This window comes from Drosophila virilis, chromosome 4 (assembly GCF_030788295.1).
Source record: "Drosophila virilis strain 15010-1051.87 chromosome 4, Dvir_AGI_RSII-ME, whole genome shotgun sequence".
In the NCBI taxonomy this organism is placed as follows: Eukaryota; Metazoa; Arthropoda; class Insecta; order Diptera; family Drosophilidae; genus Drosophila; species Drosophila virilis.
The window spans coordinates 25,702,716-25,729,953 of record NC_091546.1 but is presented as its reverse complement, the minus strand read 5'-3'; the positions used below and the strand labels follow the sequence as shown (position 1 = coordinate 25,729,953).

The 27,238-nt window shown below is 42.1% G+C and overlaps 8 protein-coding genes across 12 annotated transcripts; 3 read left to right on the top strand and 5 right to left on the bottom strand.

Moving 5' to 3' along the window:
- The first annotated feature begins 208 nt into the window (after window positions 1-208).
- Window positions 209-4,407, top strand: Rab9 (RAS oncogene family member Rab9). The gene is made up of 3 exons (XM_002057631.4): window positions 209-666; window positions 2,381-2,575; window positions 2,635-4,407. The coding sequence occupies exons 1-3, from the start codon at window positions 475-477 to the stop codon at window positions 3,058-3,060; spliced, it is 813 nt and encodes a 270-aa protein (XP_002057667.3). The 5' UTR covers window positions 209-474; the 3' UTR covers window positions 3,061-4,407.
- A 20-nt stretch (window positions 4,408-4,427) lies between these two features.
- LOC6634219 (alpha-tocopherol transfer protein-like) lies at window positions 4,428-9,725 on the bottom strand. Of its 3 annotated transcripts, XM_070209502.1 has the most exons (6): window positions 7,536-7,697; window positions 6,701-6,811; window positions 6,338-6,517; window positions 5,546-5,640; window positions 5,332-5,485; window positions 4,428-5,261 (listed from the first exon to the last, which is right to left on the bottom strand). In XM_070209502.1, exons 2-6 carry the CDS (start codon window positions 6,702-6,704, stop codon window positions 4,774-4,776), a joined length of 921 nt encoding a protein of 306 aa, XP_070065603.1. In that variant the 5' UTR covers window positions 6,705-6,811; window positions 7,536-7,697; the 3' UTR covers window positions 4,428-4,773. The 3 variants fall into 3 exon arrangements, with proteins under 3 accessions (XP_070065603.1, XP_015025209.1, XP_015025210.1); XM_015169723.3 differs by lacking the exons at window positions 6,701-6,811; window positions 7,536-7,697 and adding an exon at window positions 9,572-9,725; XM_015169724.3 differs by lacking the exons at window positions 6,701-6,811; window positions 7,536-7,697 and adding an exon at window positions 8,934-9,257.
- Window positions 9,726-10,915: 1,190 nt separating this feature from the next.
- On the bottom strand, window positions 10,916-13,074 carry Hs2st (Heparan sulfate 2-O-sulfotransferase). Its single transcript, XM_002057633.4, has 6 exons — window positions 12,816-13,074; window positions 12,494-12,744; window positions 12,336-12,421; window positions 12,127-12,265; window positions 11,842-12,062; window positions 10,916-11,778 (listed from the first exon to the last, which is right to left on the bottom strand). The coding sequence occupies exons 1-6, from the start codon at window positions 12,928-12,930 to the stop codon at window positions 11,535-11,537; spliced, it is 1,056 nt and encodes a 351-aa protein (XP_002057669.2). The 5' UTR covers window positions 12,931-13,074; the 3' UTR covers window positions 10,916-11,534.
- A 289-nt stretch (window positions 13,075-13,363) lies between these two features.
- Window positions 13,364-15,048, top strand: Ing5 (inhibitor of growth protein 5). 2 transcript variants are annotated; one of them, XM_032437864.2, is made up of 5 exons: window positions 13,364-13,552; window positions 13,613-13,972; window positions 14,027-14,235; window positions 14,553-14,711; window positions 14,778-15,048. In XM_032437864.2, the coding sequence occupies exons 1-5, from the start codon at window positions 13,516-13,518 to the stop codon at window positions 14,877-14,879; spliced, it is 867 nt and encodes a 288-aa protein (XP_032293755.1). In that variant the 5' UTR covers window positions 13,364-13,515; the 3' UTR covers window positions 14,880-15,048. The 2 variants fall into 2 exon arrangements, with proteins under 2 accessions (XP_032293755.1, XP_032293756.1); XM_032437865.2 differs by having other exon boundaries at window positions 13,365-13,552; window positions 14,027-14,193.
- A 521-nt stretch (window positions 15,049-15,569) lies between these two features.
- On the bottom strand, window positions 15,570-18,500 carry loqs (loquacious). 2 transcript variants are annotated; one of them, XM_002057635.4, is made up of 5 exons: window positions 18,345-18,500; window positions 17,443-18,247; window positions 17,081-17,366; window positions 16,162-16,299; window positions 15,570-16,050 (listed from the first exon to the last, which is right to left on the bottom strand). In XM_002057635.4, exons 2-5 carry the CDS (start codon window positions 18,213-18,215, stop codon window positions 15,802-15,804), a joined length of 1,446 nt encoding a protein of 481 aa, XP_002057671.1. In that variant the 5' UTR covers window positions 18,216-18,247; window positions 18,345-18,500; the 3' UTR covers window positions 15,570-15,801. The 2 variants fall into 2 exon arrangements, with proteins under 2 accessions (XP_002057671.1, XP_015025208.1); XM_015169722.3 differs by lacking the exon at window positions 16,162-16,299.
- Window positions 18,501-18,582: 82 nt separating this feature from the next.
- beta'COP (coatomer subunit beta') lies at window positions 18,583-22,287 on the bottom strand. The gene is made up of 4 exons (XM_002057636.4): window positions 21,797-22,287; window positions 20,868-21,487; window positions 20,223-20,805; window positions 18,583-20,093 (listed from the first exon to the last, which is right to left on the bottom strand). The coding sequence occupies exons 1-4, from the start codon at window positions 22,149-22,151 to the stop codon at window positions 18,871-18,873; spliced, it is 2,781 nt and encodes a 926-aa protein (XP_002057672.1). The 5' UTR covers window positions 22,152-22,287; the 3' UTR covers window positions 18,583-18,870.
- Window positions 22,288-22,330: 43 nt separating this feature from the next.
- Window positions 22,331-24,597, top strand: LOC6634224 (protein disulfide-isomerase A5). Its single transcript, XM_002057637.4, has 3 exons — window positions 22,331-23,361; window positions 23,428-24,039; window positions 24,089-24,597. The coding sequence occupies exons 1-3, from the start codon at window positions 22,695-22,697 to the stop codon at window positions 24,349-24,351; spliced, it is 1,542 nt and encodes a 513-aa protein (XP_002057673.1). The 5' UTR covers window positions 22,331-22,694; the 3' UTR covers window positions 24,352-24,597.
- Window positions 24,598-24,661: 64 nt separating this feature from the next.
- Window positions 24,662-26,935, bottom strand: LOC6634225 (stAR-related lipid transfer protein 7, mitochondrial). Its single transcript, XM_002057638.4, has one exon. It carries the CDS (start codon window positions 26,445-26,447, stop codon window positions 25,155-25,157), a length of 1,293 nt encoding a protein of 430 aa, XP_002057674.1. The 5' UTR covers window positions 26,448-26,935; the 3' UTR covers window positions 24,662-25,154.
- Between the last annotated feature and the right edge of the window lie 303 nt (window positions 26,936-27,238).

Below are 27,238 nucleotides of genomic sequence, written 5' to 3'. Positions count from 1 at the left end.
CTTGCAGATGACATGACCTGCCAAATCACTCTTTCTAATATGCGATAAGTCTTGAATATTTTCAAAACATTTTCACTTAAAATCCCTTTAACATCATTTTCTTGCTTACATAGTTTTCGTCTTTAACATAACATAACCATATCATAACATTTGTTTACATTTTCAACAGCACACTAGTTCCGTTAACACATTGTCTGCCGCTCACCAAATCATTTGACAGCTGACTGTTGGTCCAATAGGTTGCGACGCGGCGCGTTTGCGTTGAGTGTTCAATTTTGTGTGGTTTAATTGTTTGGCTTTTTAAATTGCACGTTAATACTCATAATTATAAAAGTGCATGTAATTGGTTGAAGTGATTGATAGTGCATTCTAAGCGTTGCCTATGATATTTGTGTAAAACAAAAAAAAAAGCAAATAAAAATAAACTTGTACCTTGTTTTTGTTTTTGTTACCGAGACGCAACGTACAGTAAATATGACAAACATGCGCCCACCGCAGAAATCCAAACTACTGAAGGTCATCATACTCGGCGACGGGGGTGTGGGCAAGTCGGCGCTCCTCACGCGCTTCGTCTCGAATCGTTACGAGGAAAACAATTTCCATACGATTGGCGTGGAGTTCATGAACAAGGACATCGCTGTAGACGGCGAAAAGTACACACTACAGGTTAGTTTGTCTGTTGGTACGGTGTGGGGGTGGAACTTGTGGTTTGGTTCGATGAGTCAGAATGGGCCAAATCGTGAGCTCGGTTCAGTTCCGGTTCGCACCATCTGCATGCCAATTGGACCAATTGCTTAAAAACTTTTCACCGGCATTTTTTTACGCTGCTCACGTTGTTTGTGCACAGCGAGATCCGCTGACATTTGAGCGTCGTGCTTATTATCTGTCTCAGTAGCTATTCTATTTGCCCTCACACAGACACACACACACACACTCGCACACTTAATTAACGTACAGTTTAGCATGGCAGAATCCAATACAATGCGGCGACTTTGTTTCATTTCTGTAATTTGTTATGTATATTTGTGCGTGCTGGCCCCTACCCCTCCACACACACACACACACATTTACAAATATGCATATATCGTCTAGAAAACCCTTCATATAAATTCCAAACGCGCTTCTCTTGCGTTTCTTAAAGTCTTTTCATTTCCGTCGGGCAAGAGTGGAGCGGAGGGGCAGGGGGTCCCTTGTTTTGTTAACAATGCACTTTATTTATGCTGTCATTTCCCATTTGAATGCACATTTTCACAGTCCGACAACTTGCGTAGCTTATAAATATGCAACTAGGGGTAGTTTGTGCTCCGAGATGAGTAAACAAACTGGCGCAAAGCGTTATTTCAATTATTCGAATAATTCATTATAATTGCGCAAATCAATACGAATGCCAATGGATCTTTTGCGGCTGAGTAACCGTCACCAGTAATTGTCAAGTTGTGCACACAAAACAAAGCTGTGCTTTTCCCACTATTCTGCAATCTTTGAACTAGCCTCAGCTAACCGAAAAAAATAGCCAGCAGAAGTGTTTTTTTTTTAACGCTTCGCTGAGCTTGGACTGAACTGAAGAAGTGCGCCGCTTCCTGTGTAGAACGAGTTACATATACATAAATAGTGGGTACAGTCAAAGTGGAAACAAGCATAGTGGGAACAGTCAAAGTGGTAATAACCTAGCTGCGTTTTCTTTGTATGCATTTAAATTTCAAGCGAATTCCTTTTTTAATATGCATCGAGAGCAATGCCAATATTTGTTTAACAAACAGATAAAACTGATTGATTGATGAAATGCTTATATTTTCTGCATACCTTTTTGATAAATGTTCGCATCAACGCTGCAAACCGTTTTCCAACCAAGTATTAAGCGCTGTTAGTTGGACCAACCGCAATCGAATCAGAACATTGCCTGGTTAGAACATTTAAATTTGAAAATAATGAGAAATTATTTATGATTACAGATAAAGTGCAAGCACAAAGGTTTTAGCTAAACATTTCTTCTACTGATATTCACTTTAAGCTATTGAGATTTTCATAAATTGGTCTGATGACAAATTTCTTGCTTTGAAATAGTTTTTGCGATTGAGAAAGAAAAATAGCTAATTTCCTGTATGCAACTGTTTTTCCGTTCGATAACACACTTTTATGTTAATACTATTTATAGGGCTTTTGCCTCGAACTTGTCTTACTTTCTTATCAGCACATTGTTATTAGTCAGAGGGGGGACTAATGGGGGGGGAGGTGCTAATGCACAAAGTGTGACGCAACTTTGTGCTATCTTTTGTCGACCCGAGCTGCGCAATCAGCGCATGCAAATTTTGAATGGACCTTTAATTGAATGCCAATCAAGGTTTATTGTCGAATTATAATGCCTGCTCTGTGCTTTCAGATATGGGACACGGCTGGACAGGAACGGTTTCGCGCCCTGCGCACACCCTTCTATCGCGGCTCGGACATGTGCCTGCTGTGCTATGCACTGGACGATCGGGACAGCCTGCGCGGGCTGCGGCTGTGGCGGAACGAGTTCCTCAACTATGCGGACGTGAAGGCCGACAGGTTCCCGTTCATTGTCGTGGGCAACAAGGTGAGCAGCTGGGCGGCATGTAAATGCTGGAGCATGTTCCAATGTCGCATCATTCACAGAACGATCTGCGGCCGGAGAAGCGACAAGTGAGCTACGAGGATGTGCAGCAGTGGTGCACGGAGTACGGCATTGGCGCACACATTGAGACCTCCTCGAAGACGGCGACAAATGTCTCGGACGCCTTTGTGCTCGCCCTGCGCCAGTGGCGGCGCATGGAGTGCGTCGCCGAGGCGGAACAGCGCCAGCTTGGCGACACCATCGACCTAACGCAGCCCATTCAACTGATGCATCGTCGCCAGTGCTGCACCGGCGGCGGCGGCGGCGGCGGTGGGACGAGGAGCAAGGCAGACGATGTCGTCAACGAGGCTGACGATGATGGGCAAATGGCGGATGCGGCCATGCATTCGCCCTCCGCCATGTCGCGCCATTTGTTTGGCCAATCGCGCAGTTCGCCAAAGGCGCCAGCGACCAATTACCGACTATGAGCGGGATGTGGGGAGTATGGCTACGTTTATTTTTGTTTTTTTTTTTTTACTGCTTAGCCAGAGGCATTCAGTACATTCCAGCCAAGTGGGTGACAGTTGGTAAGAGTATTCCAGCACAGACCAAATACACATGCAGCAAAATGTACAAGATACAATTCGAGATTAAGACGGTAGCGAGTAGGGAGCAACGAACAACGAGTAGCGAGTGGCGAGTAACGTGTTACGAGTCAGATGCTTATAACAGTTTCATACGTATTACAGTTTGACTTATGACAAGAGGGCAGTGAATAACGAGTAGCGTGTAACGAATAACGAGTAGCGAGTAACGTGTCACGAGGCAGATGCGTATAACAGTTTGATAATGAAATGAGGTAATGTATTACTGTTTGACTTATGACAAGAGGGCAGTGAATAAAGAGTAGCGAGTAACAAGCAACGAGTAGCGAGTGGCGAGTAACGTGCTAGGAGTCAAGACAAGAGAATAGTGAATAACGAGTAGTGAGTGACGTGTCACGAGGCAGATGCGTATAACAGTTTAATACGTATTACACTTTGACTTATGACAAGAGGGCAGTGAATAACGAGTAGCGTGTAACGAATAACGAGTAGCGAGTAACGTGTCACGAGGCAGATGCGTATAACAGTTTGATAATGAAATGAGGTAATGTATTACTGTTTGACTTATGACAAGAGGGCAGTGAATAAAGAGTAGCGAGTAACAAGCAACGAGTAGCGAGTGGCGAGTAACGTGCTAGGAGTCAAGACAAGAGAATAGTGAATAACGAGTAGTGAGTGACGTGTCACGAGGCAGATGCGTATAACAGTTTAATACGTATTACACTTTGACTTATGACAAGAGGGCAGTGAATAACGAGTAGCGTGTAACGAATAACGAGTAACGTGTTACGAGTCAGATGCAGTATAACAGTTGAAATCAGGTAATGTATTACAGTTTGACTTATGACACGGTACACGACAAGCTGTGTATAAAAATTGTGCCTTGCGAGTGGACGAGTTAACTTGACCATAGAGCCTTAGATAACAATATTGTTTTTACACCCTAAGCTATTATACAAATATTTTTTGTATGTCTCACTGTTATACACGTTATAAAAAAGTAGCTTTAAATGACTTGTGCTTGAAACAGATAATCTCCCACCAAAAAGATATGGACGACATCAATGGTGGCTATTAATTAAATATTTTTAAAACAATATGACTTGCTTTGTATAACGGTATTTCTACCACTTAAAATCTTACCTATATTAAAGAAAATATAGGTAATCTATCTATATAAAAACTTAATTGTAACGTATTTGAATGAATAAACTCTACAAATAAAGTGAATTATGTGGAATATCCGAGTGTTTCATTAACTTTTCAACTTTTAATATATGTATTTATATATATATATGTATTTTAACAATGTAAGTAATAGTGTAACGTAATAACAGACTATAACTACGCTTACCCCCATTTAAATATATAAAGTGGATTATTCTGTTAGCATAACACTTACTGCCAGATTTGATCGAAACGATCGCTTAAGACTAAGGCAAACTTCTTGGCTCTAGCACTACGAAACTACTATCGCAAGCGTTGGCTGGACAAGCGTATAACAGATATTATGCTTAATGCAAACTAATTGAGTTTCGGGTATACGAGGGAATATCACTTGCTGTACATATTGCCGGGTCGCTGGGTCCCACTCACTCATTTCTTCTTGTAGCCGTACGAGTTGATGGCCTCGTACTCCGCATCGCACATGAGCAACAGCTCATACCATTGATCGCCGTCGATGCGGGGCAGCTCCAGGATGCCTCCATAGCACGATGGCAGGCACTTTGGCGACATATATTTGTGCAGAGAGTCGCGATCGGTGCCATGGAAGATGATGCGACTGCGCAGTTTCTCTCGCAGGAAGGGCTTGAAGAGCGCAAAAACTACATTGAAAATCTTCGGCTGGTTCACAATGTGAATGGCCTTGACGCGCAGCGGCACAGACTCCTGCAGCCAGTCCACGATGCGCTTGGCAAACGGCGGCGTAAACTGCCAGGTCTGCTGCAGACTAAGTCCGTCCATGTCGAAAATGACAACGGCCCCATTGATTTGCGTCTCTGGCTCCAGCATGGCGGCCTCCAGAAATATGACGGCACCCTTGAAGACTTCATCAAGCGTGACCTGCTTGTGCTTCCAGCGTTCTAATTGCAGGAAATTACAGAGATTAAAAAGTCGTAGTCATTACGCTGTCCGCAACTTGAGTCCACTTACTGCCCAGCTCGAGTAACAAGATGCGGCGTCCGAGCTGATCGCGATTGGGAAACACGGTGAGTATATTATTTTTAAAGATGTTCGCCTCCCGTGTAGGTTTCAAGTTGTTGTACACATCCGAATGCTTCACTTTGAACGCGTAATAGCGCTTGATCTGTAAATTAAAGTGCACACAAGTTAATGGGAATTATTACGCCAAGCATGAACAACTTACCAAGTCGCGCGCACTCTCTGGATAATACTTGCACGGCCGCAGGAAGCGTATCAGCCACTCCTCATTGTCCTTGGGACAGTACAGATCCGTCTCGGCTACATGTCAATAAGATATATATTTTTTTATACCGGTAGCTGAACAGAGTCCAACAGCGGGCTGCTAATGGCCACCAGGCTGATCTCGTTAACCTTTTCGACTATATCAGTGCGACCATCAAAAAAAAATATCTGTCTAGCCTCTGTTTTAAAAATACATCTAGCTTGTTTATAGTTGGCAGCAGGTTCACCTGTCCGATTATTGCGATTATAGCTGCTCTAATGAAGGGGTCGTCTGGAAGGCCAGGAGAAGTCGACTTTGGTCTCATCGTAATTGGAAAACTAAATAAAGGGGCTATACTATATAATTAGCGACATGCTATACTCTTGACTCTCTTAGTACAGGTCATCAATTTAATCTGAGTAGCGAAGACATATTTAAATAATATAAAATGAATCTTGTAAGGTTTGCATCTAAACGTGACTCAGTCGAACAAAGTTCCGGGCTGGCATCCTAGGCTTATGCATAAACTAAGGCTTATAGCTGTTGTTTTTTTTGTACTTAATCATTGAAAGTGCATAAATTCTATTTCCAATTGGAATTTCCTGGAATTTTCCTACGACAGAAATAACTACACATATTTAAGAGATTAACATGCCGTACGCCAAAGCTCGTTTATATTGAGAAACGCCGGATGGGAATGTGGCGAAATCAGCTTGTGTTCATTGGGAGAAACCCCTTCTGGATAGGACTTACCCTCGAGCAAGCGCTTTAGTTCCTGTGTCGCCTGCTTTTGACGCTCGGGAGATTCGCGCAGTTCCCGCTCGGCCACCTCCTTGGCCGTTGGGGTCGCGTCTCCCAGCTCGAACTGTAGCGTAAAGTCGCCCAGCTTGATCGAGGGCAGGGCATCGATGTCCGACAACATGGTGGGCACTCCTGTAAGACAAAAGTTGGAGCGTGGCGTGTGAGGTGCCACAGGTGAGTATTCAAATTCAATTAGTGGTGCACGTAACGAGAAGCGTGCGCTTTGATGCCCAGCTCAGCGAGACTTCACAAAATCAACTAACTATTTGCTCAACAATTATTTGATTATATAAGATCGCTGTAATTATTACTTACTCATGTTGTTATTGTTTAGTTTCGTTTTTTTTTTTTCTATGAAATTAATATGCTGTTGTATATTTTTAATTGTTTTTGTAGTTGAGCTAAAGATCACAAGTATTTGGTTTGCTGTATAACAGATTGTGCACTTTATTAGTTTTCGATTGATTTTATATTATTTGATAAACCGGCTTGCTAATCGGATCATTGAAACTGCATTTAAAACAATGCAGGCCGATTCGTTTCGCTGCCAAGCATCCGGTTATTTCTTCTTTGTTAACTTGACCTTAACCTTGACATTCGCTTTTTCGCGAATAATCGACAATCAATAACGGCTGCTGTATAACAGTTTCTTTTGTGGGTATTTTTAGTTCATTCGCTCGCTAACATTGACTTTAGAATGCAGTTGCCTTGAAGATATTTGCAACGAAGATCTTGAGCTGGATTCTCGAATTCAACTTGTTCTAGTTGAATTTGTATTGAAAACAAGTTTTCAATGTTTCTAATTACAAAAAGATATTGATACAAGCAAACCTATTTGCAAAATGATGTCAGTATTTTTATGAAACAACATCGAGAGAAGAAAGTGTTTAGTAGATAATATAGATTGTCTATTGCAGACTTAAATAGAATGTATTCAATTGAGAAGAGACAAAATAAGTATGGAAATATTTAGACTCTCAATTCTACGCAATTAGATAGGTCGGGAAATATTTGCATCAATTGCGAAACGATCAAAATTCCAATGTTTTGGCAATTCCCAAAACGAGTAGCCACAGCATTAACTTATGAATAGTTAATGTGTGTGTCTTCGCTTTGAACCAAATAATCGTATAATTTATATAGTACACACTCAGCACAACAGCATAACAAAACACAACACAACTTAAACTTTAACTGAAACTGAAACCGAAACCAAAAACGTAAAACTTGTTTTGGGAACGACAACAAAAATCGGACGGAGCAACAGGCGACGCGTGCAACGGAGCCGAAAGAGCAGACGAAACTGTTGCGGCCAAAAGCGCGTTATGATGATTTTATACCAGGCCAAGAATCAAAAACTGGTAACTGACTGAGAGCCAGACGGACCGAAAGCTGATCTTGAGCATGACATTCACGTGCGAGCGAGAGTGCGAGTGCGAGCGAGCTGGAGTTAAGAGCGAGTAAGAGAAACTGAAATGCATTTTGGGAAATTATGCCACTGGAAGCTGGGCTTTATTACAGTTGATCAGCTAATACCGTTGTTGTTGCATCTGGGTAATTTATGCAGCTACCGTTAGCAGCACATTCGATGTACATATGCATGCATGTATGATGTATGTGTGCCTTGTGTCTGAGAGCCCGACCCTCAGGCTTTGCACTTTCGGTTCAATGCCAGGCGCCCAGTTTGAGTGATACCCATCAATTAGACATTAGCTAGTAATTACACCTGTTTGACAACATTGCCATTGCTCGTGTATGGCCGACACGTTTCAGGCAACACCCCAGCCATGGGCATGGGACAAGTTGTTTCGGCTGCTTTTTTGACTAATCGACGGCAACACGTGCGTGGCTGGTCTTCGAATCGCACCTTCCATTCATTAGTTTTCAGGTGTAAAACTCTCGTTTTATTATATGCCATTTTATTAGCTAACGAGCTAGGTTTCTCTCTATTCGCTGACATGTATTGAAGCAATGTGTGGCAAAGAGTTTGGCTATACGATAAACATATATGTTTTTTAACAATATAATATTAAGCATCGCAGGTGGTCTATAATATCTAGTTTGATTGCAGAAAACGAGCTGTTCTTCCGCTGCAGAATTTGCATTTCGTGTAAAAATTCCCATCTCAATTATTGTAGAAACGTTTAAGAATTCTACGTTTTCAAGCACCTTGGAAACGTTTTTTTTTTTTAATATTGTACAGTCAGTGGTTATTTTTTTCCGGTTCTTTGCAACACTCAAAAGCAGAAACTTGAAAATTAAAAAGATGGAAAAAACGAGGGAAAACCATGGCAAGCAACTCGCGCGCTGATCGTAAAGATAGATGTCAAGCAACTCTGAGGTCAGAAGTCTTGGCGAAAATGAAAATAAAAAAAAAAAAAAAAAAAAACAAAGGTACAATACTATGTACATGACAAGGGCAAGCCCAAGTCCGCTTTTAAAAGTGCTTTAACCTTACGTGCCAAAAAGGTATTACAAAAGTCAAATAGGCGTGTATGTACATACATACATATGTATGTATGTCTGTATGTGTGCATACATCTCTCACCTGAAGCAATGGCGACCGCATCGGAGGCGGCAACCGAAGCGACGGCAGCTGTTGTCCTAGGCAGGCAGCTTGTTGCAGTTGCCATAACGAAAAATGCACAATTCGGTTTTGTTCGTCGCTCGATATTGATTTAAAGAATTAATAATGTTCAGCGATATGTATGTATGCATTTGCCGCTGCACTTGAGCAGGAACAGCTTCACTTATCGCTTGGAAGTATGTCAATGTCAATCGTTTATTGAACTTTTCATGCAAAATTTGCTTGCTTTTTGCTCGGTTTGCTTTAAGCTTGTTTCCCTCAAACGCAGCGACACGATTCCAATGGCCCGTTTACAAGAAAGAACCGTTTCGAAGTCGACGTCGACGCCGAAAGTAATTGCAATAGAGAGAGAGAGAGAGAGACAAAGAGAGCGAGCACATATGACAGCTTGGCAGTGCTGGCAAGCGTGCAAAGGCAACGAGTTGCGAGAACTGCATTTCTGCTCTGCATTGGACATAAGGACAAGCACAAAAGAAACAAGAAGAGAAAGGCGCCAGTAACGCAGCCAAAACAGAATGCGAAAAGAACGCACGCATCAGCGCATCAGGAAACTTAAGTAACAGTTACAGTATCCAAATGTAGAGAAAAAATAAACTTACCAATATTGAATACAGGCGCAGTTTATTTAGAATATTTCAGTTTGATATTCTTAGATTGTGTTTTCCTTTGATGTAATTGAATTGTGTATCTCAGGCTAAGCTTTCAAGTCAGGTCTAGCCCAGTAATAGCGCGTTTTAAGACTGAAAATATAAAGCTGTTTATTCAACAATTTTATACCCGCGTCGTATGTGTATCGAGGTATGGCGAGCGGTATTTAAGAAGTAATGTACAAATGCTATAAATATACATACATATGTATGTGTGCACACACAAACACATCGAAAAGTAAAACACAAAGTGATTTATTATGGCTAGTGTCAGCATGTTGGAAAGTACATGCTTGGTTAACTGTTATACAGTGGCTTACGTTGAAATTTCGAAGTTCTTTGTTTTTGCTGCTGTTATATCAAGGAGAAATGCAAAAAACACGACACAGGGTTAAGGTCAATGTCAAATACACACTTTTGCCGGCCTGTTTTATACTTTTTTATACATCGCAGCAATCGGTATTTTCACAATTGTTATACGTGCTCGTGAAACTGTTATAAACTAATACGCTTACCTTTGTAGCCCAGTGTAATCACTAGACGTAATTATAGTTGAACTTTTGAACGCTCAATCACAAACCCGCTCATTACGCATAACCCGTATTAAACTAATCAAGAGTCTGAGTAAGATTCATATATGGTATATATATATATATATGCATAGACGTGTTATATATATAGTGTTATATATATGATATAAAACCCGTTGTAAGACTCGAACACGTCGCTTTAATATAAATGCTGCCTGGGTTCGAAATCTAAGTGTTCGCACTCTGTTTAAATAGTTTTAACGTAAAGCACTATTTCATAATTAACTGCCTAAGAGTCGAGCCCGAGTCGAACGATCCAGCGACGACTTGCGTGTCTACGTTCAAATGTACAACTGACGATAATGCAAACTCATTGTCTTTACGTTCGAGCCGTGAGCAATTAATTAAGTATTTCACTTGTGTGCCCGAAAAAGAATTCAATTTCCATTTGTGCCTCGCCTGAGCGCCTAGACCCAGCCCGCCCGCCCGGCAGTCTTTCAGTCAAACCAGCCAAAGCTACGTCAGCTTTTAAAGTTCAATGGAATTTCGCACCAGCTGCTGCTCAGTTTTAGGGGCAATTCACTTAAACAAAGTTTTTACAATTCAGAACAAAAAAAAAAAATGTTTTTAGTTATTTAAGTGTAAGTGCAGGTAAATATTGACACACACAGTCAATCGACAGTTCTAATCAATTAACCAGTTGCATGCAGCTAAACACTTACGAACAAATGTTGATGGAGACACACGTCAATTAGAAAAGTTAGAATCGTTTGGTGAACATGTATTTACATGTATTTGACTTGATGAGTTTGTCTGCGTCTGCTACAAGTGCTAAAAGCTGATATACATTTGAGAGTCCAATAATGTAATTACACTTAAACATTATATATAAATTCTAAGTATCTAAACTAGTTGGTAATTGTATGCGCAGAGCCAGCACATATTTCGTATCGCTTAAGAATTCATAATTTCTGGTATTGTCAATACTTATACAGAGTATAATTAACTAGACGCATATGTAAATACGTTGTGCTTTGAATAGTCGTTACAATTGTTACTAAATATTGCTTACATAACTCTAAGAAAGCGGTTTTAAGTGTTAATATCATGACTTAAACTAACTAAATAAGCGTTACTTACGAAAAATCACTAATATGTCAATGATATTCAATGCTAAAGTCTTTAGTGTCTTTCACGAGTTGTTTGCTTGATTTTAAGTACATATCAGAGCTAGATAAACTATATACAATATTGAAAAAAACAAAAAAAAAACATAAAATAAAATAAAAAATGTATAACCTGATATATTAAAGGCTACCCTTGAGCTTTAATCTACCATATCGGGTTTTGTGTTTGCCCTTGTAACCCTTGAATTTCCAATACGATCATTTTGGCCGAATTTTCTCGTACATAAACTGTTGCAAGTGCTTATTATCGGGCTGCATTAGCTTTTTCCTGGTAAATTCAAACTGCTCCAGGGCAAACTCATACAAATCGTTCTCCATTTGCCAAATCTTTGATCTTTGTATGGTTTGTATAGTAGATTCGCTGGGCGGTAGCTTCGATGAGGTCACACGTAAATGAGATTTATTGGAGTTTTGATAGTGCTCGCGAAAGCCTTGGAAGATTCTGTGCCAAAGAGAAAATTTGAGTTGTTCTCGTCTCGATTAGCAATAATCGATTTAAACTCACCTGGGCAGTGATCTCTCGAGAAGATCCACAAATTCGTACATTTGCTCTGTGACACCGACTAGGAAATATTCATTAACCAAATTGTGCTTGGCCTGTTTCAAGGCCCAGTCGCTGCCGGGTTCCCAGCACTCGGCAGCGTGGCCACAAAAGAACGGAATTTGTAGCCACATATTTCTGGGATCACAGTCGGGTTGCTTTTGAACCACGCATTCATCGAAGGTCTTCATTAAAAACATGGAACTCAATAATGATAACTGCATTGAAATGTTATTTTTGACAACTTACTATTTTATTGCCTGCCTTTTTTCGCACCAGATTCGGCCGATAATTGTCCCCATAGCGCAGAAAATAATAATAGGAGACAAGCCTATCCAATGGCTTACGCACCAGATTTATATAGATGGGTTTGTGTGCGATCTGGAATCTGCCAAATAGATATATTATATATAATAAATTAATAAATAGCAAACATATGTGAAATATGGCAAACCTACTTTGAAAAGTCCAGAAACGCCATGTGCCCATGATATAGGGCTGGCTTCATTTCATGCCACGTGGTCACGTTTCGCACAAACGAGATCTAAGCAAACAAAAGGTATTAATTCATATTTAGCCTGGAGCCGAAATCGTTGGCGACAACCGAGAAACGGACCTGATTTGGCAGCGACAGGACGTGCATGTTGGCAGTCACATTGATATGCAAGACGTGATATCTGTTCTGCTTGCACAGATCATAGGCTATGTTCACGAAACTGGTTGAGCCCGTCTTTGGCACACGATTGTACACCACCACCAGTTGGTCCTCATAGTCAAAGTTATCCAGAGTGGGAATATTCCGAGCAAGAGACGAATGCTCCGTTTCCTTGCCGCCGTTGTCTGTCAGTTTCGACAGGGGCTTAAAAGCTATATGTATACAAGAATATGTTATGTTTATGTCTGAAGCAACCGAAGTAGACGGGAATTCCACAACCAACCGTGCTCCAATCGAATCTCCAGCAACCAATAACAGGTGACGACGACGATGACGGCAAACACGAGCCAGTGCCCCGGACGCATTACAGGCAACATTTTGCGCAATTTCTTAAACATGCTGCTGCCGCCTAAAGCTGACGTTTTCTTTAATCTTTTAAGCCGCCATAGCACATTTTTCAGCGTATATTTTATCCAAATTTCGTGCTATTTTCCTGCATTTCGGTCTCCTTCACTCGGTGGGCTGCTGACTACAATGTTGACCAGCGCAAAAAAACAGCTGTATTTTTCTGTGTTGTAAAGTGTTTATTGACAAAAGGTTATCGAGTGCGAAGTTAACGGCTAAAATGCTAGTAAAAATGAACTGCTACTTAAAATTATTTACAATTTTTCCTTATTAATCAAAAAAAAAATTAATTGATCTTATTTAAATCTTTGCTGGTTACCATATATACTATTACTAATGCGTACGTAATCACTGGAATTCTGTTTCAGATTTGACTAGTTTCAGTACAAGAGCAAGATGGCGCTAGTTTTCGATAGCGTGGAACTATCGATAAGAAGTGTTACATTGCTGCTTCGAGCGCACACACGCACACACGCAAAACAGCTGATGGCACGTCATAAATAGACGCTCGGTTTTTGTTAGTAAACTGTAACTGTAGCTAAAACAATAAAAAGAGAACCTCTCGAAAAGCCAGTAAAATGTCTTCAGCTATATATTTGGAAAATTATTTAGACGGTATCCAAAATTAGAGAAAGCAAATGTCGTAGCGGGTTCTTATATTTTGTCTCTCACTAGGATTGGAATCGCTGCCCACTGAACTGGAAAGGAACTTCAAGTTGATGAGAAAGTTGGATGATCGGGCGCAAACGGCGATGAAAAGCATTGACAGTCATGCAAAAGATTTTATGCGTAAGCTAACCGCTGAGAATGGTGCGATGAGCGAAGAGGAGCGCAAGGAGCGATTGGAGGATATAAAGGCGCTGTTTGGCAAGGCCAAGGAGTACAGCGATGACAAAGTACAGCTGGCCATACAAACGTATGAGCTTGTGGATAAACAAATCCGAAGGCTGGACAACGATTTGGCGCGCTTCGAGGGCGAAATTCAGGAAAAAGCTTCATCAACGCGCGCCAAGTCCGAGGAGGCAGTAGCCAAAAGTACGTAAACAAATTTTGCTGATGTTTATTTTCTTATTCGCCAACTATTTGCAGAGGGAGGCCGTAAAAAGACCAAAGACGGCAAGGCGACGGGCAAAAAGAAAAAGCCAGCCTCCTCAGATGAGGAAACCGGACGTGGCAATCAATCGAACAGCGCCAGCGGGGCTAATCTCAATGCCAGCAGCAGCGCTGGTCAAGGTAGCAAAAAGAAAAAGACCAAGGTAAATCAAGAAAAAGAAACTCGCAAGGGGGGCGCCCAAAAGGTAAATCATCTTCATCAACATTATGCATTTTCGTCTTGTTATGATTGTTGCTCTTTCCCTAAAAGTATATAGTTATTTTTTGTGCCTGGTAGCCCACACAGTAGAAAACCGCAGAATCTACACGATCGTGTACTTGCACTTATGTATGTTCCCCTCCAATATCCCCTTATAGTGGTTATATACTATATTCAGTGTTTGGCCGTTTAATTGGTTTTGCATCTTTCATTTACATTTCACCTTCTTGCATGATCCCTTCTGAGCTCGACATTTACGTAAGCAATTAATAACTTTCATTTCCGTTTGCGGTTTGGCAACAGAAAACGGCTGATATTGATGACTCGGAGAAAGAATCTTGCCACACGGCCGCAACACATCCTAGCGATGTCATGGATATGCCCGTGGATCCGAACGAGCCAACGTATTGCCTATGTCACCAAGTCTCCTATGGCGAGATGATTGGCTGCGACAATCCAGACGTACGCTTGCTGCTCATTAATTGCTTTATTTAGTTACTTATGTTTTTTGTTCTCTCCCTTTAATAGTGTCCCATTGAGTGGTTCCACTTTGCCTGCGTGGGGCTAACCACAAAACCAAAGGGCAAATGGTTCTGTCCCAAGTGCACGCAGGACCGTAAAAAAAAGTAGACTAACATCCATTTGCCCCAGACTTCACCATATGGCAACGAATTGCGTTTGGCTCAATGCTGCAGCCACTGTGTCGTTCAATGTAAATAAACTGCATATAACGCCAATTAGTTCTTAGTTTAGCATAAGTATTACGTACTTTAAATAAAAATCTTTCTATTTCATATAACCCGTTCACTGAGTTCAATGTTGGTATTGTATTTAGCCAATTTAACGAATGCCAATTTCGATTTATTATAACTTAAAATCATGGAGACTTTTCCCAGAGTCAAGTAGATGACGGAACAGAGGAAAACAGCTGCGTGCAACCTCTGCTGCTTTAGATAATATGTTTCTCTTCCTTGTTCCATTAAAATGCAAGTTTACTTCCTTGATAGCAGTTTTAAAACATTTATTTCATTGACTGCCATTCAATGTTTACACGTTGATTTAATTTGTACAACAGTTTAATAAATTATATTTTAAGGACCGACAAAATAACAATTTCCCCGTTAGTTAAGAATTATACAAAAGTTTTAATCTAGATATAAATATATTTTACAATTAGTCATTTGACGTTAAAATTAGGTTGCAACATTATCGGTAAGCTAATGGGTTTTCCTTTTAACTCCCTGAAAATGGATGCGTATATCAATAACTTGATGCTTCTTAAAATAAGATCTTTCATTCGGTACAAGTTAAATTGGGATATTTGTTTGTGAATAATTCGTATCAAGGTATTTAATATCTACGATTTGCGAATAGTACAGATCAGCTATAAAGTCATATCGGTGAACTAAGCTCAAAACAAAATAATAATAAATATTAAATACAATGTTGAATGTTGTTGCTGAGAACCACGGAATACAGGGGGCTAATAAGGACGTTTTAATTTTCTTCATCGTCGTTATGTGCGTTCAGATTTTGCTATTCAGTTGCTGACCTACTTTTTGGTCATTATCTTTAGATACTCCAGGGCATTCTGAGCTGCATGTCGCTGTGCCTCAGAAGTTGTTGATCCAGTGCCATGGCAAACGCCGACTGGCAACGTGGATAACTGCACCAGGCACTGAAACTGGCCGCTGAACGTCCTCTCCTCAATGTCCACGTAGGTAACCTCGAACTGATTCTCGACAGCAATCTCTGAAAGCAGCTTGATGTAGTCAATCTTCGAGCTCTTGAGACAAGTTTTCTGTAAAAACGAAAAATGAATGAAATTATGCAATTTATGGCTCATAAGAAATGTATTGTGCAATTTATCAAATGTACTAAAACGCGGCAACAGGTGCATCTCTGTCATTACCTGTAATTTAAGCAGTTTTTTGCCCGTCGCATTTTTCAATGCCTTATGGAACTGGGACACTTTATTACTGTGTTGCGTGGTCAGTGTTGGCACAGTGATATCTTTCAAATCACCATAATAATTATCGTTAATGCGGGGCTGTAAATAAGAGCGCAATGTTTTTCTTTAATACGCACAAATTCTCGCCAATGGTGAGTTGAAACATATCACAAACATTCAAAACAAAACAAAAACTAGGACAAAGCTGCTTAATCTAATATATATAGTATATAGTATTCAGATGTAGCTAACATATGTCAAATATGAGGAGGAATAATAATAATAATATTTTAAACAGCTAACAAAATTTAAGTACTAACAAATATATTTTACGGTTTAAATAGTTGGAATAGTTAGTTCAGTTATCAGCATGCCTTTTTCTAGAAGGATAGATTTCTATAGATCTAGATTTCTAGCTTAGATTTTTAGTAGTATTAGAAGAATGATAAACGTAAAGAAAATAAAATCACAATTAAATTTGGACTCAAAAATATCCATATCTAAATAAGTTTATTCTTAGGTCTTTGGCAATTGGCCCGTTTATGCGATTACTAGTTAACGAATTAGGCTTAAAATTATAAAGTATTAACAAATGAAAGCACTGCGTGTTATTTATGTTATGGTTTAATCTAATTTCTATTTTGCATTTGTCTAAGAGTCTGTTCGTTGTTAAACAAGGAGAAACATCACAACAATAACAAAAGCATCGAAAACTAAAGATGGTTTGTCGATAGTTATAAATAGAAAACGTGAAAATTGATTAGCACTAAATATCAATTATATTTATAACTGGGGAGATGCGCTCGTAAAACCGTCTTGGAGTAAGATTATTCGACATTACCGGCAGCTGCACGGCATCTACAAGCGATAATTTACTCACATCGCCCTCCAGTTCGCTGCAGATGCTGTCATTGATCTTGGCAGCATCGATGGGCGTCTCCTGCAGGCGTGTCCACATCTTATGGGCCGCCAAACGCTTGGCTATCTTCTTGCTCTTGCCCTTGCCCACCTCACGAAAGTTCAATATGGTGCACGCAATGGTGAATAGGCGCTCGTGCGGCAGGCCCACCTCTGTCTCCGTTTCGTACGATGGCGGCGGCCAGCGACGTTGCATGCACATTTCCTGCAGCCAGCCAATGGGATTGCCCACAATCTTATCGCCTCCACTGTCAAAGAATAATGTATATGAAAATATTGCAAATTTAAACACATTCAAATATATGATTCGGCAGCAATAATTACTCGCCGCTGCCAGTGACATTGGCGTTCCCATCGCCACCGCTGCCGGCCATTGAGCAGCCAACTGCCGCTGCTGCTGCTGCTGCCGAATTGCCCTGCGACTCCAGCTGGACTCCAATGAGCTTGTCGATTAGAGCGCGAGCGGCTGCATGTTTGGCCTCCTTCTTGGAGCGACCAGCGCCCATGGCCGTGAAGGGCGTATCCTTGTCCTTGAACGAGACCCGAAACCGAAACGTTGGCTCATGTATAGCCCCCTCAATCTGTACCAGCTCGTAGCCCGGCGTAATGCCGCGCCGGCTCAGCAATTCCTGTAATATGCTGACGGGCGTTTTCATTGTTAGCCCGTTGGCATCCGTTTCGTTGACAAACTTGAGCGTCTCCTCAGGTGGTAGCATGCCGGTGCTGCTGGCACCGCTCAGCTCCGACAGATGTTGTTGTTGCTGTTGCAGCGCCTGCAGCTGTTTCTCCTTCTTCATTTTCGGCCGCTGCATCAATGCCGGCTTTGCCATCGAGGAGCTGCCGACGCCAGCAGTACCATTCGCCAAACAGGCAGCCGCAATGGCAGCAGGCGAATTGCCCATGTTGTCATACTGGCGACGCGGTGCAAATCCTGCCTGCATGGCCTGCTGCTGTTGTTGCTGTTGCTGATGATGATGATGTTGTTGTTGTTGTTGTTGTTGTTGCTGCTGCTGCTGGAGGTGTTGCAAGTGCATTTGCTGCTCGTGCAAATACTGTTGCTGCTGCTGCTCATGGGAAAGATAGCTTTTCGGTTCCATATTCAATGTTATTAGTTATAGACTCTGTGTATCTGAAATTAATGCAACGTTGCTTAGAAAAAATCAATAAGTTCTCTGGAAAGTGGCCTCAACTGCTGACCGCTGCTATTTGGTGCTGTTGCTACTTACGGTTGATTGGCGGTTTTGTACTGTTTTTTATTTAATAATAATTTATTAATTGTTTATTAATAATTCATTCTTAAATAAAAAATACAGCAAAATCCAGACGCACACACGATATCTGCGTATATATGTATTTGTGATGCTGCTGTGTTGCCGTATTTATTTAAAGTGACAGCTCGCCCTGTGGCAACGCTGATTTGGCCCAAGATCTGAATGTCAAACGATAAGAAGAAGAAGCGCGCAATTTCACATTTTTAAATATATTTTATTATTGTGATTGGATGTTGCTGCATAATTGTTGTACATAATATATATATATATAATTTTTTTAATTTTTATAATTAATGCACGGGAAACATGCATACAATCAAATCAAAACTGAATGCATGCGTATGTGTGTGTGTGTGTTTGTGGAATTTGTAGCTTTCGATTCTGTGACATTTGCTGCAGGTATTCCGAATCAACAAAAGAATTTACAGCATTTCTAATCCATATTATCGAATACAGCGTGTGCTCTGGATAGCTATCGCATCTAATCATCGCTCAGAAAGTCATCATCTAGATTTACATCTGTCGTATCTATGTTATCATCCAACGTAATGCCATCAATCTCCAGATCTAAATCATCGTCATCATCCTCGCTAACAGCAACCGCGGCGGCTACGGCAACGCCGGCAGCCTTTGTGCCGCTTGTTGTTGTTGCTGTTGTTGTTGGCAAGGACATTGGAACAAACGCCGGCTTCTCCTTTTCCTCTAGCTGACCGGCACCGCTTTGATGCTCAGCAGCATGCAGTTCTTCAAGTGGATTTCGTTCGCTATTCAATGGCAGCTGTCCCGCCAGGCGGGCTGGCACTTTGCGCGCTCGCTCCTCCTGCAGATGTTGCTCCACGCGCAACGCATCGCCCAGGCCCGGAAAGAGATTTGTATACTGCGTTGGATCGGCCAGAGATTGGCCTGCCTTCTCGTTGACCTTGCCCAGTTCCTCGCGCCATAGTTCTACCACGCGCGACATTTGGCTGGGCAAATAAGTGCGCGCAAAGAAGGCTGCCTCGGGCAGACGATTTGTCTCGATGAGAATCTCTAGGCAACGGTCCACATCGGAACGAAGAAAGGCGGACAGGAATGCAATATTATGGCGCCCTTGAGCGGAGCTGGTTGCACCTACCTCCTCCAGCATCTGTGCATCACCTGAGGCAGTCGAGAGCAGTAGTAATCCACTAAAATCGTTTGCCTTCTGCATGCACTCCTTCACCAAGGCCATGTTGTTTTTGCGCGCCGCAACATCGGCCAGCTGGGACCATTTCTGTGAGTTCTCTGCCTCGCGCGCCACTTTCAAAGCGATATCCAGCTCGCCAATTTGCAGCGCCAAATCGAATTTGTGGTCCGCATCGGTGGACACTTGCAGAGCCTGCTCCTTGAATCCCTGCTTCTCCAAGAAGTGCGCAACTCGCGTGCGATGCTCTTTGGGTATGGTAGGCAGCACAAGATCGGCGCGTTCAAAATCTCGACGCATCACGGCCGTTTGGTACTCCAGCACAGACAAGTGTAGGCAGAAGCTGATCACGTTCAGCTCTTTATCTCCCAAATACAAGCGATTGTCCTTGGGAACATAGCCCAGCAAGTACATGGTTCGGTCCAGATGCGAGATGGTCACAATCTCTCCACCCACATAATAGTTGATGCGATTCACGGAATTCGTGTAAATGAAGCAATCGCCTACCCAGAGACCAGTTTTGACCGACTCAGATACTTCGCCTGCGGATAAAAACGGGGAACACGAATTAGTCTTGACATTTTAAGCAAATTTCAGAAAAACTATTTCTCATTATCAACTGAAATCTACGGATTATCATAAGAAATTTGTTTTACTTATTTTAAGCATACCGAGCACATTAAAAGCGCTTTCTACGCCATCATCCTCCAGTCCCTCCTTTGTCTCCAGAGCATTGGCAATTTGTGCCGCATCCACGGACAATATAAAGTAGGATTCATCGGTTGCCAGGCAAACAAGACTGCCGCTCTCATTCCAGAATACATTACGCGGTTGAACTTCAATGCGGCGCACTAACTGTAATGACTCCCAATCGTAAAAGGCCAAGCCCGACGAGGTCTTCACGCCAAAGTAGTAGCCGCCATAAATGTTTTCTGCGCCGTATTCGGGTGTGAAGCTTTTGCGCTCCTTGAAGTTCCGGAACAGACGCACAGTGCCATTGTTCTCACGAATAGCATACTCATTGCTTTCCAAGGCCCAGACGAACTCCTGGGCTGATCCAAATGCCTTGTTTCTCAACGCCATAGACGTATAGATTATGTATTCGCCATCACCGCAGACCACCACAAAGCGGCCGTTGGGATTGTGTGCTATGGTCTGTGGATATATCTCGCACGCACCCATATCCTTTACGGCAACGGGCAGACGCTCGCCATCCTTAATCTCGGTGCCATCGGCAATTGTTTTCAGATTGACCTACATGTAGAATTTATATTAAATACGTGTACAATTATTTAAAAATACCAATTCATTTTTACCTGTTGCATTTCGGAATGTTTGGCCCAAATGATTTTGCCGCCCACCACGTCCATAGACATGGCCGGTTCCTCGCGCCCGACCTTGATAATGATGGATCCCTCGTCGTATCCCAGGGCTACATTGTTGGTGCCACGCATGCTGGCAATAGTCCAGACGCGTTCAAAGCCATAATTAAGACAGGTCTCCAGCCGATAGGTGCCGGAATGCCAAATGCGCACGGTACCATCTTCCGAGCCAGTCAGCACAATGGGCAACTCAGGATGGAAACAAACAGCTGAAATGTTTTGTGCATGCCCCTCGAGTGTTTGTACACAGGTCTTGTTCTGATAGTCCCAGATCTTCACTAAGCGATCGTCGGCGCCAGAAATCAGATACGGCTTGTCGCCGCCATGATAATAATCTACACAATTGACGCCCTTCTCGTGCCCCTCCAGCGTAAAGTTGGCATAATTGGAACCCAGCTGCCACACCTTAACGGTGCGGTCCAGCGATGCGGAGGCAAAGGTGTTGTTATCCTTGGGATTGAACACAATCTGCATAACATAGTGCGTGTGGCCTTCAAAGGTTCGCTGGCCGGCCCACATTTTCTCCCAGTTCCACAATTTGATAAGCATATCATCTACAAGATGATAAAATCATTATATGCTTCAAGAAAATACGTGGTCATATGGAAAACATTTGCGATTAATGATATCTGCTTTAAGACAGTAAGAATATATTGATATTTCTGGGAAATAATAAATAGCAATATTAAAGTATTCTTTTGTTAAGACCCTTTGCAAAAGTAGATTAATTAAACCCTGTTTTAAACTAAACTCAATTAGGTCATCCCACTGTTTGTTTATGATTTTGTACAATACACGTATCTTCTTTTGGATTCAAGGTTATATTCTGTGTCAAAGCTCTGTTTTATGGCTGGTAAACATACCGCTGCTGGTCAGCACCAGGGGCTGTGTGGGATGCACGGCAATGCAGCGCAGGTAGTCCGAGTGCGCCTCGAAGGAGTGCACCTTCTCCAGTGTGTTGTAGTTGAAAACGCGTATTTGCATATCATCCGATCCGGTAATGATCCAATTCTTGCGCGCCACGAACCGAGCACAACGCACAGGCACATCGCATACCTCGAAATCTTTGACCAATTGCTGATTCTCATAATTCATGATGTGTACGTGGCCATTGTATAGGGCACACAACATCCATGGCTCGGCCGGATGCAGATCCACGCACTTGACACGGTCCGAGCGCGACGTCAAACGACGCTTGATGTCCAATTTAAGGGGCATCTTAATATTGGCAGAGCTTTACGTTTTATAATATCCTACTACAGCTAATCAAAACCAAATCCACTGCGGCGAGATTGTAAAAAACTTGCTGCTTCTTCTGCCTCTTGTTAATGTGTCAGAGCTATGGGACAGTGTTGCCAACTGCCACGTACATTTGACAGCGGTGCATTTAGTGTTCGATTCGTTGTATTGTGCAAGACTCGGTTTGGTACATGAAATCAACGAACCGACCAAAAACAAACACTACTAAAAAATTTTTTTATTTAAACGGCTTCACAGTTACTAATATTATGCAATAGAGTGTACCTTTTAATTTTCGCTGACTTGTGAAAATTAACGTATAAACATGGTGTACGCTCCAAGAAACAGTCTTCAATGCGATGTGGCAACGCTGCGGCTAAACGCTGACGTCTTCATCGGCATTTTAAGTTGCAATTGTTGATCTGTAGAAAAGAGAGATATGCATTTATTACATTAGTTAAACATCTTAAACGTATTGTTAAATTAGCTAGTAACTCTCATTAAGTTTAAAGTGCAAACATTATGTCGAGGCACCGTCAGTTTGTAATGCTGCTCATGCTCCTGTTGCTGGCACTTGTTGCCGCCAAATCGAAAATCTCTGCTGTGCAGGAGGACATAATAGACTACAAAGACTTCAAGAAACTACTGCGGACGAAGAACAACGTACTTGCTCTCTATGTATCCAGTGCCAAGGAGGCTGCTGCCGAGTTGAAGGTGTTTCGGGAGACAGCAGAAGCGATACGCGGCACAGGAACTATGTTGTATGTGGATTGCTCCAATCAGGAGCGCAAGAAGCTCTGCAAGAAGCTTAAAGTAACGCCCACACCGTATACACTGCGCCACTACAAGGATGGGGATTACCACAAGGACTACGATCGTCAGCTGAGCGTAAACTCCATGATAACATTTATGCGCGATCCAGCAGGTGATTTACCCTGGGAAGAGGACCCTGCCGGTGCGGATGTATTGCACTTTAGTGACGCCGCCGCATTTAGCAAACATCTGCGCAAGGATATACGGCCCATGCTGGTCATGTTTCATGTGCCGTGGTGCGGCTTTTGCAAGCGCATGAAGCCGGACTACAGCAAAGCAGCTACCGAACTTAAGGCACAAGGTGGATATCTGTTGGCCGCCATGAATGTGGAGCGACAAGAAAATGCTCCAGTGCGCAAATTGTTTAATCTAACTGGTAATGTTAATGAATACATTGATTCCTTTAATAACAATTTTTAATATCTGAATATAATTTTTGCAGGTTTTCCTACATTAATTTACTTTGAGAACGGAAAAATGCGCATGACCTACGAGGGCGAGAATACCAAGGACGCATTGGTAGCATTTATGCTGAATCCCAATGTGAAGCCAACGCCCAAGCCAAAGGAACCCGACTGGTCGGCTGACACAAACTCAGAAATTGTTCATCTCACTACGCAGGGCTTTGAGCCAGCGCTAAAGGATGAAAAATCCGTGCTGGTCATGTTTTATGCTCCCTGGTGCGGCCATTGCAAGCGCATGAAACCGGAGTACGAAAAGGCAGCGCTTGAGATGAAGCATAACAATGTGCCAGGAATGCTCGCCGCACTGGATGCCACTAAAGAACCGACCATTGGCGAAAAGTACAAAGTTAAGGGCTATCCAAGTATAAAATACTTTTCGTATGGTGTTTACAAATTCGATGTAAATGTACGCGAGGCTTCCAAAATAGTCGAATTTATGCGAGACCCGAAAGAGCCACCACCACCGCCGCCGCCGGAGAAGAGCTGGGAGGAGGAGGATGACAGCTCTGAGGTTCATTTTCTTAACGATAAAACCTTTAGCTCGACACTGAAACGCAAGAAGCACGCGCTTGTTATGTTTTATGCTCCATGTATGTATTTTACGTATACCGATTGAACTTTATTAACACTCGGTTTTAGGGTGTGGTCACTGTAAGCACACAAAACCGGAATTTACGGCTGCCGCAAATGCGCTGCAAGATGATCCTCGAGTTGCCTTTGTTGCCGTCGACTGCACAAAACATGCTGCCCTTTGCGCCAAGTACAATGTGCGCGGGTATCCCACCTTAATATACTTCTCCTACCTCAAAACGCAGCTCGAATACAACGGCGGACGTACCAGCAAAGATTTCATAGCCTATATGAACAATCCACCCAGCTCGAAGGACCATAGCGAACTGTGATGAGTCTGAACAATCAATCATTGATGGAATCTCCAACATAATCTGTATTAATTTTATATTTACAATGCCCGCTTTAAAATCCCTAGCAATAATTTTCTAACATGTTAACTGCCTTTCAAGTTGAATCAAATTGTTGGATCCAGTAATAACCAATCGGACGAAAATGAAAGCTGATTATTGTTTTGAAATTATTCGGAGCTTCGGTCTGCCGAATGCAAATCCTTAATAAATTGTTCATAAAGCAAATGCTTATTAAATGTATCTAATAATAATAATTAGCCAGCTCTTCTTCTGACAAAGGAAACGCCAGTTTTGTTGCTCCCATTTTCAATTTTGGTTGTATAAGAGTGTGGCTCGTATTTATTTTTACATGTGTGTGTATGTATAATTTTTATAATTTCTGATAAATTGTTTAAAAAGAAAACAAAGTTCTAAACTTAATCAGGGTTTTTGGTAAAATATATATATGTAAATTTTTTATACGTGTTGTACATGTATGTAGCTATGTATAATCGGGTTCTTTAGTGTGGCACACAAGATTCAACATTTTAAATGCCTCCAAGTTGCGAATGCTATTTTATTGCACATTTGCACAGTTGATGAAATAATTTGTTAAGTTCTAGAAACTGGATGATCGATCCCTAATTGTTCATTGCTTCTATATGTATGTACTTATAAATGATTTACAACATAAGATGATAAGGGGGCTGTATTGCTGTTGGTGTTTCTTGCTGTACCTTCTTTTTTATCATAATCATAATTCTTAATTGCTCTCTGGACACAGTGAGGAGGAACTGCAGCTTTCAGCGTTCGGCCTCATTGTCGCTATTGAGCTTGCGCCTGTGACGGCTGAGACTTCCCAGCCAGCTGCCGCGTTGCTCATTGGCCGTATACTCATCGTTGATTATTGTAAAGCTGTTGAACATATCTTTCATCTTGATGGCACGCGAGCAGGCATAGTTTTTGGTCGCCACATACATTTTGGTAAGGAACTCGGGCATTTGCTTCTGCGTGACCCAGGATTTGATGTTCTGCGGTATGGGTATGCCCGGATCATCGTAGTAGGTGAGCACAAAGTGCAGTCCCGGCTCGTGGAATCCACGGAATGGCTTAATGACCATTAGGCTCCAGTAGTCAGTGACTCGCACCTTTCCCGAAATGGCTGGATATGTAGTATGCTTGGCAGCGCGACTGCAGATAAATATCATCTTTTTGCTTTCATCCTTGTGATACCGTCGACAATACACATAGTCCCGATTGGCAAAAAGTCGCGGCCATTGCATTTCCCAGTAAATTAGATGCGAATTGCTACCGGGCACTGGATCCTCGCTAATTAGTTCCAGCCTGAGCGCCGTATCGTCCCACTGCCTGCGATAATCCAGATCCGTTTGCACATGTAGAAAATCATCGGCGGTAATGTCATCAAAACGTGCATACACCTTGTATGAGTAGAGCGAGCCGTGCTCCTCCCGTCGCCAAATACTAAACTCATTCTTACTAAAGTACGGCTCCCAGTTGCGATCCTCCTGCGCCTGTATGCGTACTTGGCCCTGAGGCGCACGTCCATCCAGGTCCAGCGATTTATGACAGTTGCTGATGCTGGCCGCTTGCTCCTCCTTAATCGCCGACTGATCGCTTTTGGGTGGCAGTACGACAACGCCGCCCTTCTTACAGCGCTGATTACCCAACATACAATAGCAGTACTTCATCTTTTTTGCCTGGCAGCGATCGCATAGCTGATTGACAGGCAGCGTATTTATGAAGTCAATATCCCGTTGACACAAATCAAAGTTTGATAGCGCCAGCCGCTCCTTGGCCCAGTCAAAACCGTCGCTTCCCGGCCTCTTCATATTGAGTCCCATGATGCCCACAGCGCTCAGGACAAAGCCCCGCAGCGGCGGCTGCAGTTCGCTGCGGTAATAGGCGCGCCACAATTGCTTTAGTCCTTGCGTTCCATAGACGGACTGGTAGAAGCTGAGCAACTGTTGCAGGCGGCGCGAGCGTTGCGCGAATATTGATTCGCATTGATAGCTCCAGGCGCGCAGGGTTTCTCTCGATTGATTTTTAATGGCTGAAATGAAACGGTTTAGCAGCATGGCGACCGGCTAATTGATTGTATTTCTGCTGGGCTGCACTGCTCAGGTGGGGGGATGCAGCGGTGCTTGCATAACAGTCGGACAGCGGCAGCGGCTGTACTGTTATTAATGTTGCCTGTTCCTCCGCTACAAATTTTGACACACACCTCCTGTCACATTTGTTGCCTTGCCTTTCAACTTGTATAATTTTGTTTTCGTGCCCTTTTAATTGTTGACAATTTTTATGTATATAATATAGATTCACGTCGTTGTTGCTTTGTTATCAAGGCGCCCACATTTTATGTTCAAAACGTGCAACCTGCAATTTGTATCGTTGTTCGAATGTGTGTTGGAAAAGTCGAAAATTGTGCAGCTCGAATTCTGAGCAGGGTAAGCTGTCCAGCCAGTAACAGTTTTTGTTGTTATTTTCTATTCGAATAAACCCAAACAGTAGTTAATATATAATTTTTACGGTGACATTTTTTTTATTTGTTTTTTTTTTTTTTACGGTCTGACAGTGACAAATAGTTCCTAGCTTGAAATACAGTCTAGCAGACTTCCTACGTAGCACTGGAGAAAATTATTTAACTTCTAAAGAATATATTTTGTGCTTTGACAATGCTTTATTATTGTTATTAATGCCAAGCATATAAATTCAACTCCAAATAAATATATGTATCAAATTTCAGGCAAGGGATCAGATTTTATCACAGTTATAAGTAAAAAAGTTTATGGTTTATTATGAAATAAAAGACCAAAATGTGCCATTTAAAATCTGTTGATTTTTACATACCTTGCTTGCTCAGTCTGTT